This window comes from Anomaloglossus baeobatrachus, chromosome 2, assembly GCF_048569485.1.
Source record: "Anomaloglossus baeobatrachus isolate aAnoBae1 chromosome 2, aAnoBae1.hap1, whole genome shotgun sequence".
Classification (NCBI taxonomy): domain Eukaryota; kingdom Metazoa; phylum Chordata; class Amphibia; order Anura; family Aromobatidae; genus Anomaloglossus; species Anomaloglossus baeobatrachus.
Genome location: NC_134354.1, coordinates 718864898 through 718881368, shown reverse-complemented (window position 1 = coordinate 718881368; position 16471 = coordinate 718864898). Strand labels below are relative to the sequence as shown.

The window sequence follows — 16471 nt, the reverse complement described above, 5'->3', positions numbered from 1 at the left end:
AGTCAGGGGATGGATCCAAAAGCGTCGATGTCGCTGACGCCTCAGTCGCTGTCGCTCCTTTTCTCTGACGATGATAGCCAAGCGATTTGCCTCAAATATAAAATCTGCAGCGATCTTTGTGTAATTTGCAAGAATAGCATCCATGGTTTCTGCTTGCCTCTGTCTTCATTCTGTCATATATGCTTCAAAATACTGTATATATACTATATGTTCCCAATAGCCAATCAGAATACGGAACTCGTTAATTGTTTGTTTAGTGTTTAAAAAACGGATCCGTAAAAAAACGGACATAACGGATGCAAAACGGATGCAAACCGGACCTACCGGATCCGTTTTTTAACGGATCCGTCATAAACGGATCCGCTTAAAAACGGATCCGGTAGGTCCGGTTTGCTCCGGTTTGCACAACAAAACCGGAAACGTTGGATACGGCAAAAAAAAGGACTGTGCCTGAATACAGAAAACTGATGTGTGAAAGTAGCCTAAGAGACACAAGAAAGTCAGTTCCTGGAATGTATGTAACTTGGGCTGCTGAGGGGTATGTATAGGGTATATCGGAGGTTAGGTATTTATTTTATCTCAGTGAAGCGCTTAGTGAAGCATCAATATGTCAAGATTACATTCCTATGCAATATACGACCTTGTAATAAGGCTGGGCCTCCAATACAAACAGGCGATTACAATATGTGCTGGTAAAGGCTCTGAGGCTGCAGTATAGGTGCTAGAGGGCTGTGGTTTTGCAGTATCAGTAGTTTTTGTGCATATTAAGTCTAAAGGAACAAGTTTACTGTAGAATGAAGAAAACAATATCTTACAATTGATGTACCCCCAAAACATATTCTGAGTACCCTAATTATTTTACAAAATTAAGTTACTAATGCTGAAGATTTCCCATCCAACACTACAATATATTTTTGCAAAAAGAGACTTTTTGACATAATCACACATTATAACGTAGCAGATTACATTAAAGGGAGTCTGTCAGCAGGTTTTTGCTATGTATTCTGAGATCAACATATTGTAGGGGCAGAGACACTAAATTCCAGCAATGTGTCACTTAGCTTACTGGGTGCAGCAGTTGTGATACAATCAGTGTTTTCTCTTCTGCAGATCTAGCAGTTCTCTGAATGCTGAGCTCTGTATAACCCCGCCCACACCACTGATTGGCAGCTTTTTGTGTATACTGTACACTGATAAAAAGCTGATAATCAGTGATGGAGGTGGGGTTGCACACAGCAGTTGCCTAGCAGGCTTGAGACACCTAGTCCTGCCATGATAATCTCCTGCTGATAAAACACTGATTTTATTGAAACTGCAACACACAGCCCAGTAAGTGACACATAGCTGGAATCATGGTATCTACCCTTACATCTTGTTGCTGTTAGATTACATAGTAAAATCCATTTTAAAAAAAATAAAGATATACTTATAAACAATCTGCCCATGATTTTTGAGGTAACTATCTTCCCTTAGCTTTTGTTAACAGCATTTAGATATAGGCTTTTCAGTAGCTCAATGGACAATGGAAACAACAGACTGAAGATATTACTTGACTTTGAAGTATGTTGTGGGTTTGCATTATACTTGGTCATTGTGCTGGGAGGAGATGAGCTGTGATATCTAGTATTGTAAATAGTGGATACTGTGCTGTCTATAAATACGTTATTTATCATTGTAATCCTGCCTGTAATGGTAATAAGTAGAGATGGGCGAATAGTGAAATATTCGCATTCAGATTATTCGCACTGAATACCAAGTACTATTCTAGTATTCGTCATGAATAACAAACCTAACGCATGTCAATGGGGAACCTGAGTATTTTTCTTGAAGATTGCTGGGGTTCCCCATTGACCTGCATTAGGTTCATTATTCAGAACGAATACTAGAATAGTACTTGAAATTCGGTACGAATAACACTATGTAACATGACTTTTGTTCCCAGGGAATAAATGTCATTTCTTAATTGGTTATATCGTTAAAACATGAAAAAAAATGTATTGCAAAAACTTTGATTTTGCGGTCAGGACACTGAAAAGTTGAAATTGGAATACTTACTTAAGGAAAATTACAAATGTTTGGGTTTAAGTTCATAATGAAAACGAAATACAATATATTTCCAATTATTAGTATATTTTAATCAAAATGCTACAAATTGATGAAAAGTAACCTAGAAATGTTTATGTAGTACCCCTGAGGTACCAGGTGCCACAAATGTAACCCATGGAAATCCAAACCCCGGAATATCCGTGCCAGAGTAAACACACCAGCACCTTCAGGCCACACACACAACCCCAACACCAGCCTGGGAGACTGCCTAGTAACAGGTAAAAGGGGAGGGCACTGATTGGATAGTACCACCCAGCCTGTAGGGAGAGACCCAGCGAGGGGGAGGGGGCCAGTGCTCAGTTGGAAATGGCGGGAGGAAGTTGAGTGCAGTCGGTAGAAAGTCAGTCAGTCAGAGAATGAGGTGAAGGAAGGAAGTGAAGGAGAGAGGAGGAGAGGAGTAGTAGTCAGAAGTAGTAGGAAGTGGAAAGTACTGAAAAGACCTGCAGTGACAATGGAGTGCTGTAAAAGGAGTGAGGGACTGTGGAGTACGGAACGGGACTCCAGGCAACATGGGTTACCTGTGGAAGCAGTAGACTCCAGGAACCACGGGATGCCTGTGGAAGTTCAGAACCAAGGCTCACGGGACTCAGCACAACGCGGGGTGCAGACCCTAGGACAGTGGGACACTTTATGGTCAGTTGTTAACTCTGCCGGGCGAAAAGATCTCCAGGGTCCATCACCAACCCAAAAAAGTTTGAAGCACAAGCAGCAAAGAGGGGACCGGGGACTGAACCCCTTAAATAGGCCAGGCTGCCTGCAATAGCACCAAGACAGAAACAGAGGGGTTCCCCAGTAGCTCTAGGCCACAAGTGCCCATCAACAACAAGTGTGCACGGAGGACAGCGATCCCAGGTCACAGCTGGCACAGAGAACAAGGGGAGTGGGTACACCTGGGATCGGCACCCGCAGGTTCAGGTACCACTACAGAAAAGTAAACAAGGCAAGTTAAACTACAACACGGGTGTGGACTGTTTTCTTGACGGCGTGCACTCACATAGACTGTTCTCCCACTACAACCCCCATCATCCACTGCTGGGGCCTGTCCCTGCTTGCGGAGGGCTCTAACCATCCAGGCTACATCACTCCACCAGCCCCAGCAGAAACCTGCAGCAGCGGCCCCAAATAACCTGGCCGCACACCGCAAGTGGCGTAGTCGACAAAAACTCTTTTTATTTTATTCTCTTTTATTTAAACCCCCCTTTTATTTACCCCAAAAGACACCGCCAGGGTTATGGAACTGAACCCTGCCACGGCTGACGACCCCGGACTAGTCCGGCCCGGTTCTGAGTCCCCCGACCCTGGGGCGGGCGTGTCATTTACTTTTGTGAGGGTATTTAAATATCACTTTTACACATTAATCCCCAAATGTAGTCCCCCATCAGGTTTTCCTTGTAGTTTACCTGGCATCCTATATTTTGAAATTTGCTATCTTGATGAAAGCGCTCTCCTTGCTCCTCGGAATCTATCTTCCGTTTGAGTCTATCAAGATGGGCATCAAGGATATGGACTTTGAGACCTCGTGCAGCCCATTTTGCTTCACCAGTCTCAACCAATGCAACATAGCTTTCAGCTTTATAATTTCCAAAGGAAGCCTGTAACTACATTAACAAAACTGATCCATGTGTCTTTCTCTTTTCTTTTGAGGAGTTTGGGAAACTCTTGACACTTCATAACTTTCTTGATTTGAGGGTCAACATAAAACGTCAGCTTTACCTTTTGCTTCTGAAAGCTTTTGGAAGAGATCTTGTAGATACTTGAATGTCACTGATTCCTTGTCCAAAGCTGTGACAAATTGATTGATTAGGCCTAGTTTGATGTGGAAAGGTGGCATTAGTGCCTTTCGAGGGTCTACAAGTGGCTCCCATTTAATGATGTTGTTCCCCACGGAAACTCAGTACATTCAGGCCAATATTGTCTATGGTAGCGTCCCTGCTATCCCAAAGGCAAACAGAGCATGGAAGCTTAGTATAGCTTTCTTGAAGACCTACCAAGAACGCAACCATTTTGAAATCTCAAATGACTTCCCAACCATATTCCTCATATTTCAGCGCATTTAACAATCTGTTCACATTTTCATAGTCTTCTTTAAGCTTTGCCGAATGGGCAAGGGGAAGAGAAGGATGATGGTTACCATTATGGAGTAATACTTATGCGTATCAATAGCTTTGAATGATGTAAAGTCTGGAATCCTGAAGTCTTGAACACCTTTCATACTTTGGTTACACAAATCTTATCAGACTAATAAAAAGACAGTAATGAACAATGACTTTCGAATATAGTGAGTTTACTATTGGACTACATAGGTATCCTAAAATCATTGTGGCAGCCACAAATGCAAAGTTTCGGGGGTTACATCAACTTTTTCCAAAATAAGTAATGCACAATTAAACAGGAAATAACACTTTTAACCAAGGAACAGAATTTTTTTTTGTTACATAGTGTAATCTGAATATTTTACTATTCACCCATCTCTAGTAATGACATGAATAAAGGACACATACACCAAAGTCGACAAAAGTCGAACTGCCAATTTCGTTGATAGACAGATAATGTCAGGGGCGATAAGGACCTGGGAGGTTGAATTTTTATGCCTGACCCTTTTTTATTATTTATTATTATTTAAGAGATAAGTCAGTGACAGTTCATGTATATGGGGGGGTCAAGAGAGAGAGGGGACGGTAAAATGACCGTTCAGACACGTGTGTACATGAGCCTGGACAGATTTACAAAGGAAAAACCAATTCAGGGACAAATCTGATTAATATAGATAGTGATAAATTTATATTTTGTACTAGAATTTATGCACTGTCTCTTTAAAGGGATCTTGTCATGTAAAAAGATATGAGGTTAGTCTGCAAATATGATGTTAATCTGCATGGAAATAGCATTCTGAACCTGCCTGGCATCAACACTGAGAGCCACGCTGCCAGGAGGAAATTTACTTTACTCCTCCTGGCAGCCTCTGGCTTTCAGTTATAGGGTTGGCTTCGGTGTGGTTTCAGTCACCGCTCAGTGCATAGTGAGCATCAAAATAAAAAAGAAAAATCCAGCTTCCAAGATTTGGATAACATTTCAGGCTTTATTGCAAACTTACTAAATAGTAAAAGGTGTCTAGGAAACTTGTGCAGAACCCCAATGGGCGAATAAAGGAAAAATAAATAAATAAATTGACCGTGGTTGTTACTCAAGCAGCTACATGTTTCAGTCTAAAGAGTCCTTTTTCAAAGATTTATTTTTCCTTTATTCCCCCATTGGGGTTCTGCTCAATTTGCCTAGACACCTTTTGCTATTTGGATTTTAATTAGTAGGTTTGTGATAAAGCCTGCAAATTTATCCAAATCTTGGAAGCCGGATTTTCTTTTTTGCTTCAGTGTTCACACCAAACAGGGTGTTTTTTGTGCTTCATGGAGTGGAAAGTCTGAATGCAGGTGAGCTGACCCAATTTTTCTTCTTTCTTAGTGAGCGTCGGCTGAAACCTCCCCCCAGCACTGACTGACAGCTGGCTCAGCATTACAGCCGGCTGTCAGTCAGTGATGGGCGCAGTTACAGCTGTCGCTTAGTGTATACTGAGCAGTGACTGAAGACGTGTTGGCGCCATCGTATAACTGAAAGCCCGAGGTAGCCAGCTGCAATACTGAGCCAGCTGTCAGTTAGTGCTGGGGGCGATTTCAGCCGACGCTTACTATGCACTAATCGGTGACTGAACCCGTGCTGGTGCCATTCTTATAACTGAAAGCCAGAGGCTACCATGAGGAGAAAAGCTAATTTCCTCCCGGCAGAGGGGCTCTCAGTGCCGATGCTGGGCAGGTTCACAATGCTATTAACCTGCAGATAACCACATATCTGCAGGTTAATAGCATTTTTTTTACAGGACAGACTCCCTTTAAATTTAGGATTAGAGAGTGAAGGCGGCTGTGAATTTTGAAGATAATCTGCAGCGAAATAATCAGCTAAAACTTGGATTTGTGTTGCGGACTGGGCATGAGGATCTGCACCTGGATTAGCTCCTTTGTAATTTATTTGAGCTACTCCACAGCTTTGAGCCAATAATAATCACAATGTAAATTTAAAAAAATCCTCTACAAGAAAAATAAAAAGTTAGGTCACAACATCTTATAATGAATAATATAAGCCAATGTCAGAACATGACACGTCATTAACTGTTACCTAAGTCTCCGAAGCAACAAGTTCAGTGAATCAGATTACCCCGTACAATTGTTTAGAACAGGACGTGAAATGCAATCCAAGTTCTGAAATGAAGGTACAACAGCCTGCAGCTACCGATTACCAGGAACACATGTGTGATCGCACACACGAGCCACAAACCGAGCCAGAATGACTGAATGAACCCAACATTGTCCCCCGACACTAATTACCAGACGCTGCGCAGGGGCTATGACAATTATAAGACTTGTACAAAGAGTTAAATATTTGAAAATAAAAATAAAATGAACATTCCGCAGATGAAGATAAAGCCGGCATGTAATGACTACTCACCGCATAGGAAGCTCTCGGCTGCACAGAAAATCATGGTGAAACCACGGCTCAACTTTCTATCAACTTAAATCACAATGCCATGCTGTAGAGAAGGCGAAGCTTGTCATCCTTCTGGCTTGTTGCTTCATTGCACTCATCTAACAATAGTGGATGTATTGAGCTGTACAGTGCTCCTATTGACCCGCTATGAGCTGCACGACTGCACGTCCGGCCAATCAGCGGCCACATCTTATGTAATGTCTTCTGCGTTTAGTGAAATGACTTCTGTGTTCTCAGTAACGTGCTTTGTAGATTTACCGTACTATGAGAAGTACAGATGTTTTACACAAAAATATTACTTTCACTATACTTTCCAGCAAACAATAAAGAAACCAAACAGTAATAAAGCAAGAAAACAGACAAAACAAAACAGAAAGTGAACTGTTAGATATACTGTAGTTTTTATTTCCCTTTAGGGGGTCGCTCACACCACCGTATAACTCGGAAGAGGGCTAGACGATGTTTTATCATTAATGTTAATGTAACGGGGTGCCAGGGGTGCCTCTGGCCTTGTAGTCGTGGCCCTTGCAATCAGGCGTACCCCTGGTTCCACCGTCACTATGGGGACAGGAGATGACTTGGTGGGGCAGAGTGTGGTGGTGATGCAGATGTTATCCGGCGCACAAACACTCTTCAGGCAGGGTTCGATGCAATGAACAAACATTCTTTTATTCTTCACAAAGTCCCAAACAAAGCAATAAAGGTGATGATACGCTTTCTTAGCTGGGGGAAGCCTGTCCTTGCGTCCCCTCCAGTGGGGATGTGCCTGACTACTCCACTTCGCCCGGCTCCCACTTCTGGCTACCCACAGCCCGGACCCACACCGGACTGCTTCACACTATGAGGTTCCGCCCGCTCCTTTTCTCACCGGCTTCCCTGCTTTCCAGCTCCCACACTCTGCCCCGGCTCTGCTGCTCCGCTCCTGTCCCCGAGACGACTGCTCCCTTGATCTAATCTTTCCCTCACACCCTTGCTCTCTCCTCCCCTTGTCTCTGCCGGCTCCTCCTCCCCACTGTGGTGACAGCCGTCCCACCCGGCCACTAGGGGTACCCTAACACTATACACATGCACATACAAATAAAACATTTTTATTAATAACATTTCCGGGTTAACTATGCTCCCTTTTGCAGGGGGTCTGCTCACCCACTGCATACCTCCCCTCTTAAAACCCGAGCCTCCCGGCACGGCTCTTACTTAAAACACACAGAAGTACGTAAAGTCTGCAATACCGTCCACAATAGGCGCAGCACCCACACAGAGGGCTCCAGTGTGCCCAGTTCTCCTCCTCTGGACGGCCACCAGTGTGCGCAGCTCTCCTCCTCTGGACGGCCACCAGTGTGCGCAGCTCTCCTCCTCTGGACGGCCTTCAGTGTGCCCAGTTCTCCTCCTCTGGACGGCCACCAGTCCCGCGCAGCACTCCTCCTCTGGACGGCCACCAGTGTGCGCAGCTCTCCTCCTCTGGACGGCCACCAGTGTGCCCAGTTCTCCTCCTCTGGACGGCCACCAGTCCCGCGCCCGGCGGTTTCTGCAGCGCTCCCGGTCTTAGATGGGCGCCCGGAGGCTTGGCAACAGCGCTCCCGGTCTTAGATGGGCGCCCGGAGGCTTGGCAACAGCGCTCCCGGTCTTAGATGGGGCGACTGCCCGTACAAACACACAGAAGGGAGCTCGTCCCGTGAAACTTTAAAAGAACTTCTGCCGGCTAAACGGCGCCGGACTTAAACAACAGATCAGCAGTGGTGACTTACTCTGGGGGCCAGGCCCTCTTCCATTCCACCGCTTGGGCCTGGATGTATGCCCCCAGGGATTGTCCCGGCTGCTGACGGATCCTCTGGAAGGACGCAGGGGCGTAGGGTGGCTCCACAGGCGCAGCTGCTGCAGCTCCTCTCGGTGGTGAAGGCGTCGCTGCCCCTGACAATCTTGCTGGTAACGGCGGCGGTGTCAATGCTGAGACTGGGTAGAGTGGAGGCGGGTCCTCGTTTCCCGCTCTTAAACAGACTCCACCCCCAGCCCCACGCATCATCTTGACTCCTCCGCTGAGGTACTTCTTTTTCTTCTTCCGTGCCCTGGAGCTGGCGCCTCCCCTCTTTGGGCGGAGTACTCCATGCTTTCTCTTCGGCACCGGCCAGCCCCAGGCTCTTCTTTCGGCGCCAACTTTCCGCGCCTTTTCTTCCCCACAGATAACGGCCTCCTTGCCGCCATCTTGTACCCGGTCCAACGCTACGGGTACTAGGTTCTCTTCCCACCACGGGACTGGAAATCCTGTATCACGGTCCGGATCCTGTGCTTCAGGCACGACCCGATCTCCAGCCTCCTGGGTTCCTGGCAGGGGAATCGCATCCTGCCGACTACGCCACATGTAACGGGGTGCCAGGGGTGCCTCTGGCCTTGTAGTCGTGGCCCTTGCAATCAGGCGTACCCCTGGTTCCACCGTCACTATGGGGACAGGAGATGACTTGGTGGGGCAGAGTGTGGTGGTGATGCAGATGTTATCCGGCGCACAAACACTCTTCAGGCAGGGTTCGATGCAATGAACAAACATTCTTTTATTCTTCACAAAGTCCCAAACAAAGCAATAAAGGTGATGATACGCTTTCTTAGCTGGGGGAAGCCTGTCCTTGCGTCCCCTCCAGTGGGGATGTGCCTGACTACTCCACTTCGCCCGGCTCCCACTTCTGGCTACCCACAGCCCGGACCCACACCGGACTGCTTCACACTATGAGGTTCCGCCCGCTCCTTTTCTCACCGGCTTCCCTGCTTTCCAGCTCCCACACTCTGCCCCGGCTCTGCTGCTCCGCTCCTGTCCCCGAGACGACTGCTCCCTTGATCTAATCTTTCCCTCACACCCTTGCTCTCTCCTCCCCTTGTCTCTGCCGGCTCCTCCTCCCCACTGTGGTGACAGCCGTCCCACCCGGCCACTAGGGGTACCCTAACACTATACACATGCACATACAAATAAAACATTTTTATTAATAACATTTCCGGGTTAACTATGCTCCCTTTTGCAGGGGGTCTGCTCACCCACTGCAGTTACACTATGGGGCAGTGCTGATCAGCAATTTTTTTATCATTCTAATTTGACATGAGAACAAAACTACAACATGTTGCAAGTGGCAGAGCAAATAGGATGACGCGCACCCATTCAAGTCTAAGGGTGCGTTGAAAACATCGGACTGCACTTGGATGACGTCCGAATGCAGTCTGATTCCCGTACATTCGTAGACTGGAGAAGATGGAGAAATTTTGTTTTCTATCTCCTGACTTTCTCTCATTCAAAGAATCGGATCACATTAAGCTGACACTCTGATCAGAGTTTGATCAGAGTGTCATTAGCATCTTGAGCCTGATAATCTCACATGAGAGAATCTACAGCCATCTTACTGCAGCCTTAAAATGATCCTGACAGCTGATACATGATGCCCAAACTATAAGCAGTATGAATCAGAGACTACATCTATCATTTCAGGCAGGTAGTTCAGAGAAAATATACATTAATTACCTGGCTGCTCAGGTGGCTAGTCCAAAAGGCCAGTCCCCGACAGCTTTATCCCGCTTACCTTAAGTGAAAGGTCTCTCCCTATGTGTGTATATAGACAGACCTGTAACTCAAGTGTAGTAAGATGGCGAGAAGTGGTTAGGGCCTCTTGGACTAGTCAGAGGGACTGGCCTCTTGGACTAGTCAGAGGGACTGGCATCTTGGACTAGTCAGAGGGACTGGCATCTTGGACTAGTCAGAGGGACTGGCGTTTTGGACTTGTCAGAGGGACTGGTCTCTTGTACTAGTCAGAGGGACTGCTGTCTTGGACTAGTCTGAGGGACTGGCCTCTTCGACTAGCCAGAGGGACTAACCTCTTGGACCAATCAGAGGGATTGGCCTATTGCACTAGTCAGAGGGACTGGCCTCTTGGACTAGTCAAGTTAGTGGCATGGTCTCCTGACTGAAATGATAGGGCCAATGTCTGATACATACTGTCCATTGTTCAGGCAGCAGGTGTCAGGCCTTTTAAATGTATGAGTAATAGTATCATGCCTGGAGTGGAGGATGACCCATTGCAAAAATCAAAATGAGGCAACCCAATACAAAAGAGCTAGAGTTTGTCTCCTCGTCCAAAAAAACACATACATAAATACCCAACAACCAAGGGGCAAAATTCCCAGATTTTGTCAGCTGGCCACAACTATAGGCAGTATGAGCTGATTTCAATTATATCTGCATCCAGATACAATACAATCCTGCAGCAGGGAACTCTGAGAAACCAGTCCCAGAAATTATTTATTCTACACAAGTATCCATGTGAGGTTTTGATTCAACACCCAGTCCCCTTGCCCAAATAACAATACTCATCTACCAGGCAAGTGCTAGGCCTCCGTTCTGCCAGAATCCTCCACTGGGCTTCTAAATTGTATTTCCATCAGGAATTTTTCCATGACCACTGCAGCCAATCAGCAGTTTCTAATGCTAGGACAGAATGTCAAGGCTACAGCTGATAAATGGCCACTATTTGGCTACAGAGGTCACGTGATGGCTTCACTGCAAGGAGCAGAACCGATACCAGTATTTTTTTTTTCTTTTTACCCATGCTGGGCCAACATCCCTGATCCCCTTAACATGTGTTTATATGTATAAAGCACTAAGCTACTCCAGATATTACACACAATATTACTGGATATACGGCACCTGCATACTGATGGAATTACCGCAGGAATTCCGCTGATCGCTACATGATACATGTTTTCTCATACCAGTCATTTTCCCAGATCTGGATAATATTTTATCAGAATCTGAGACCATGTGTGGCAAATATATATATATATATATATATATATATAAAAATAGTATATAAAATAAAATATACGGTATATATATATATGTATATGTATATATATATATATATTGTGAGACTGTGACCGGGGTTATCTATGACGGCCGGTATGTCTCGCCCCGGTTGTGCTCACTCCATGATAGAAAGTAACTCCACTCCAGGGTTAATGCTGTTTCCCTACAAGCTGAAGGAAGGGTTAAAAGGAAACAGGAACAAGGGCGGGGGTGCCGGGTGTGAGGGAGTGAACACAACTCCCTGAGTTCTCTGCCGGAGAGGCACATGTGTACTGTTGTGGACTTTTGTTTGGATATTAAACTGTGTGCTGTGACCCTTGGTGCCTGGATCCCGTGTCTTCTGCTGCGCAGCCGACCACGCTACCTCACATATGGTGGAGAATGTGGGCATGCCAGCCCGGTGAGGTGTAACCTCCATTTCTGGTGACCCGGTAGCACATGTCCTGGATTCAAGCGGCTATACTACAGCCCAAACCCGGCGACGCCATGGAGGAAATACTAAAGCAACAGCACACCTGCTCCGGTCGTTGGATCATCAGCAGTACTCTTTGAAATTGCAGGAACAAAGGCACCAAGAACAGATGGTTCTCCTGGCCAAGTCGATCCGTGCCGGACCGGCAGCAACAACCCCGGGACCGGGTGACGACGGCAGCTTCCAGAAACCGGTGAGACAGGCGTTGCAAAAGATGACCCCGGGGGATGATGTGGAAGCGTTCCTGGCGGTGTTTGAGCGGGTGGCCGAGCGGGAAAAGCTGCCGACCCCCCAGTGGGCTGAGGTATTGTCGCCCTATCTGACGGGGGAGCCCCAAAAAGCGTACCTGGACCTCTGTACCGAGGACGCCTTAGAATATGCGACCCTGAAAGCCGAAATACTTGCTCGGATGGGGGTGAATACCTATGTACGGGCTCAGCGGGTAAATCAGTGGTTCTATGAGGAAGCCAAACCCGTACGCTCCCAGGCCTATGACTTGTTGCATCTCGTAAAGAAGTGGTTGCAGCCTGACACTCTGAGCCCGGCGCAAATGGTGGAAAGGGTAGTAGTTGATCGTTTTGTGCGCACTTTACCCGTCACCATTCAACGGTGGGTAGGACAGGGCGACCCAAGTACCCTGGACCAATTAGTGGGCCTGGTAGAGCGGCATGTGGCTACGCAGGACTTGATACGGGACACTGAGACTTTGCGTACCGCTCGTCGGTCCGGCCCCTCCAAGCCTAGGGCCAAGGACCCACCGCTGACACCGGGGCAGGAGTCCGCTACCGTCCCGTCTGAGGCCGCGCCCTCCGTCCCTGAGGTCCGGAAGGCTATATACCCTAAACGACAACTCGTCAAGGGGGTTTCCGTCCCTATTAGATGTTGGCGGTGCCAGCGGGTGGGACATATGGAAGCCCAGTGTCCACTCACCACGGAGCCCATGGATTGTGGAGTTACTCGGCGGGGTTCAATGTATGCTCAGGTGGTGTGTACCGCTGACCTGGTCTCCCCAGAGACTGAGCCCCACTTGTGCCAAACACAGGTGAATGGATGTCCGGTTACAGGCTTGTTGGATTCCGGAAGCTTAGTGACCCTTGTGCGATCAACCTTGAGGGCTAAAGTAAAGGCCACAGGACGTACCGTGGGGGTGGTTTGCATACATGGGGACCGCCGAGACTATCCCACGGGGATTGTCACCATCACAGCACCTTGCGGTCAGGTGCAACATGAGGTGGGACTTATTAACACTCTTCCCTATGACGTGATCCTAGGAAGGGATCTGCCCTATTTTTGGACTTTATGGAAGGGACCTCCTAAGTCCCCTCAGATATTGGTCAGTCCAGGACCTGAGCCCTACAATCCTGAATCCGGGACGCCTGCCGTAGGGGTCCCCATGATAGGGACAGAATGTGAACCCGATAGGTCGCGCCTAGAGGTATTGGCAGGAGAGGCTGAGACGGTCGAGCCCATCCCGGAGTTGGAGGCGTCCCCGGATACGTTTGGGACAGCCCAACTCCAGGACCCTTCATTAATACATGCCCGGAGTCGGGTGACAGTAGTTGACGGGGTGGCACAGCTGCCCGGTGCCCAGGTAAGGTACCCCCATTTCGCTCTTAAGCAGGATTTACTCTACCGGGTAGATGAAATACGGGGCGTGGGGGTAGAGCAGTTGGTGGTGCCCCAGCCGTATCGCCGGCGGGTCCTCGACTTGGCTCATAAACACCTGATGAGTGGCCACCTAGGGGTCAAGAAAACGCAGGAGCGAATATTGCAAAGGTTCTATTGACCCGGGGTCTTTGGGGAGGTAAAACGGTTCTGCGAAACCTGCCCGGAGTGTCAGCTTACCGCACCCCTGACCCACTTTCGCAGCCCGTTGGTACCGTTACCCATTATAGAAGTCCCTTTTGAACGGATAGGGATGGATCTGGTGGGGCCCCTCGTAAAGTCCGCTCGAGGGCACCAACACATCCTAGTGATCGTTGACTATGCCACCCGGTATCCAGAGGCGATACCTCTCAGACATACTGCGGCGAAGCTTATAGCTCGGGAGTTGTTTGCTGTGTTCTGCCGGGTGGGGTTGCCCAAGGAGATCCTTACGGATCAGGGGACCCCATTCATGTCTAAAGTAACCAAAGAGCTATGCCAGCTACTCCAGATCAAGCAGTTGCGTACGTCTGTATATCATCCTCAGACGGATGGGTTAGTAGAACGATTCAATAAAACCCTGAAAACCATGCTCAAAAGGGTGATCTCCAAAGACGGGAAAGACTGGGATATGATGCTTCCCTATTTGATGTTTGCCATACGAGAGGTGCCACAGGCATCCACGGGGTTTTCGCCTTTTGAATTGTTATACGGGCGACATCCCCGGGGATTGTTGGACCTGGCAAAGGAAACATGGGAGCAAGAGCCCACCCCCCATAAAAGTGTGATTGAACACATTTTAGGAATGCAGAACCGCATAAGCGCGGTCATGCCAATTGTGAAGGAGCATTTACAGGAGGCTCAGGCCGCGCAAAGCGGCCGCTACAATAGACAAGCCACCGTGCGGACCTTTAAACCCGGGGATCGGGTGTTGGTTTTAATCCCCACGGCGGAGAGTAAATTCCTGGCTCAGTGGCAAGGCCCCTACGAGATAAAGGAAAGAGTCGGGGTGGTCAACTATAAAGTATTGCAGCCCGGTAGGCGGAAACCTGAACAAATATACCATATCAACCTATTAAAACCTTGGCAGGAACGGGAAAACCTGATGGTTGTTTTCTCCCCATCTCCCTCCTCTTCGGGTCGTTCACATCCGGCTCCAGCGACCTCCGGAGAGGACGAACCGGAAGTAAGGATTGGAGAAGCCCTCACCAAGACACAGAGGCGAGAGGCCAGACGGCTGGTTCAGCAGAACCCCGATGTCTTCTCCGAGTTGCCTGGTAGGACCAGTCTGATACGACATGACATTGTCACCGAGCCTCACATGAAGGTACGCCTGAAGTCATACCGGGTGCCGGAGGCTCGAAGACAAGCCATATCAGAGGAAGTGAAGACAATGCTACGCCTGGGGGTCATCGAAAAATCCCGGAGTGAATGGGCTAGTCCCATTGTCCTAATACCAAAACCCGATGGCTCCTTAAGGTTCTGCAATGACTTTAGGAGATTGAACGAAATATCCAAGTTCGATCTCTACCCCATGCCCCGGGTGGATGAGCTGATTGATAGGCTGGGACAGGCGCGATATTTCACCACGCTCGACCTGACCAAGGGGTACTGGCAGGTGCCACTGACGGAGTCCGCCAAGGAGAAAACCGCTTTTGTTACGCCGGAGGGTCTCTTCCACTATGTTGTCTTGCCTTTTGGGTTACATGGCGCTCCGGCCACGTTCCAGGGGTTGATGGACTTGGTGCTGGAACCCCACCAGGCGTATGCATCAGCGTACCTTGATGACATCATTATTTACAGCTCTGAGTGGCAGACCCACTTGGAACAGGTACAAGCGGTGGTGAACGCGCTCCGAACAGCCGGATTGACTGCCAATCCCAAGAAATGTGCGTTGGGGCTCACGGAAGCCCGCTACTTGGGCTACGTAATAGGCCAAGGAGTGATTAAGCCCCAAATTAACAAAGTTGAGGCGATCCAGAAGTGGCCTAGACCCCTGACCACGAAGCAGGTTAGGGCCTTCCTGGGTATCGTGGGGTATTACAGGAGGTTTGTAAAAGATTTTGCGGGACTATCAGCCCCCTTGACGGACCTTCTCAAAGGCAAGAAGTCCGTCATGGTGCGCTGGACTCCGCAGGCCGAGGACTCCTTCCGGGCCTTGAAGGGGGTCCTGTGCGGACAGCCCGTTCTTGTCAAACCTAATTTCCGGAAGGAGTTCATAGTACAGACTGACGCCTCGGAGGTCGGCCTGGGTGCAGTGCTGTCTCAGGTAGTTCAGGGGGAGGAACACCCCGTCACCTTCTTAAGTAGGAAGCTCACCCCTCCCGAGCGGAATTATAGCGTAGTGGAGAAGGAGTGCCTGGCGATCAAGTGGGCCTTGGAGTCCCTACGCTATTACCTGCTGGGACGGCAGTTTCGCTTGGTGATGGATCACTCTCCGCTGGTCTGGATGAGGTCCGCCAAGGAACGGAATGCCCGGGTTACCCGGTGGTTCCTTTCTCTGCAGAACTTCCGGTTTACGGTTGAACACCGGGCCGGTAGGTTGCAGGGCAACGCCGATGCCTTGTCCCGCGGCCCGTGTTTGATGGCGAGAGTTCAACCCCGCACGCTTGAACTGAGGGGGGGGTATGTGAGACTGTGACCGGGGTTATCTATGACGGCCGGTATGTCTCGCCCCGGTTGTGCTCACTCCATGATAGAAAGTAACTCCACTCCAGGGTTAATGCTGTTTCCCTACAGGCTGAAGGAAGGGTTAAAAGGAAACAGGAACAAGGGCGGGGGTGCCGGGTGTGAGGGAGTGAACACAACTCCCTGAGTTCTCTGCCGGAGAGGCACATGTGTACTGTTGTGGACTTTTGTTTGGATATTAAACCGTGTGC

At 48.5% G+C, this 16471-nt stretch overlaps 1 protein-coding gene across 3 annotated transcripts in view; it reads right to left on the bottom strand.

Annotated features, from left to right (window-relative positions):
* Nucleotides 1–16471, bottom strand: part of STARD13 (StAR related lipid transfer domain containing 13) — a 298193-nt gene that overhangs the window by 191416 nt on the left and 90306 nt on the right. Inside the window, exon 1 of one of the 3 annotated variants that reach the window (XM_075337336.1) lies at nt 6604–6817. The exons of the other annotated variants lie outside the window; for them this stretch is intronic. Within the exon in view, the coding sequence (XP_075193451.1) occupies nt 6604–6637 (34 nt within the window). The 5' untranslated portion in view covers nt 6638–6817. Of the gene's footprint in view, nt 1–6603; nt 6818–16471 lie in introns of those variants that run through there. 3 annotated transcript variants of the gene reach the window in all.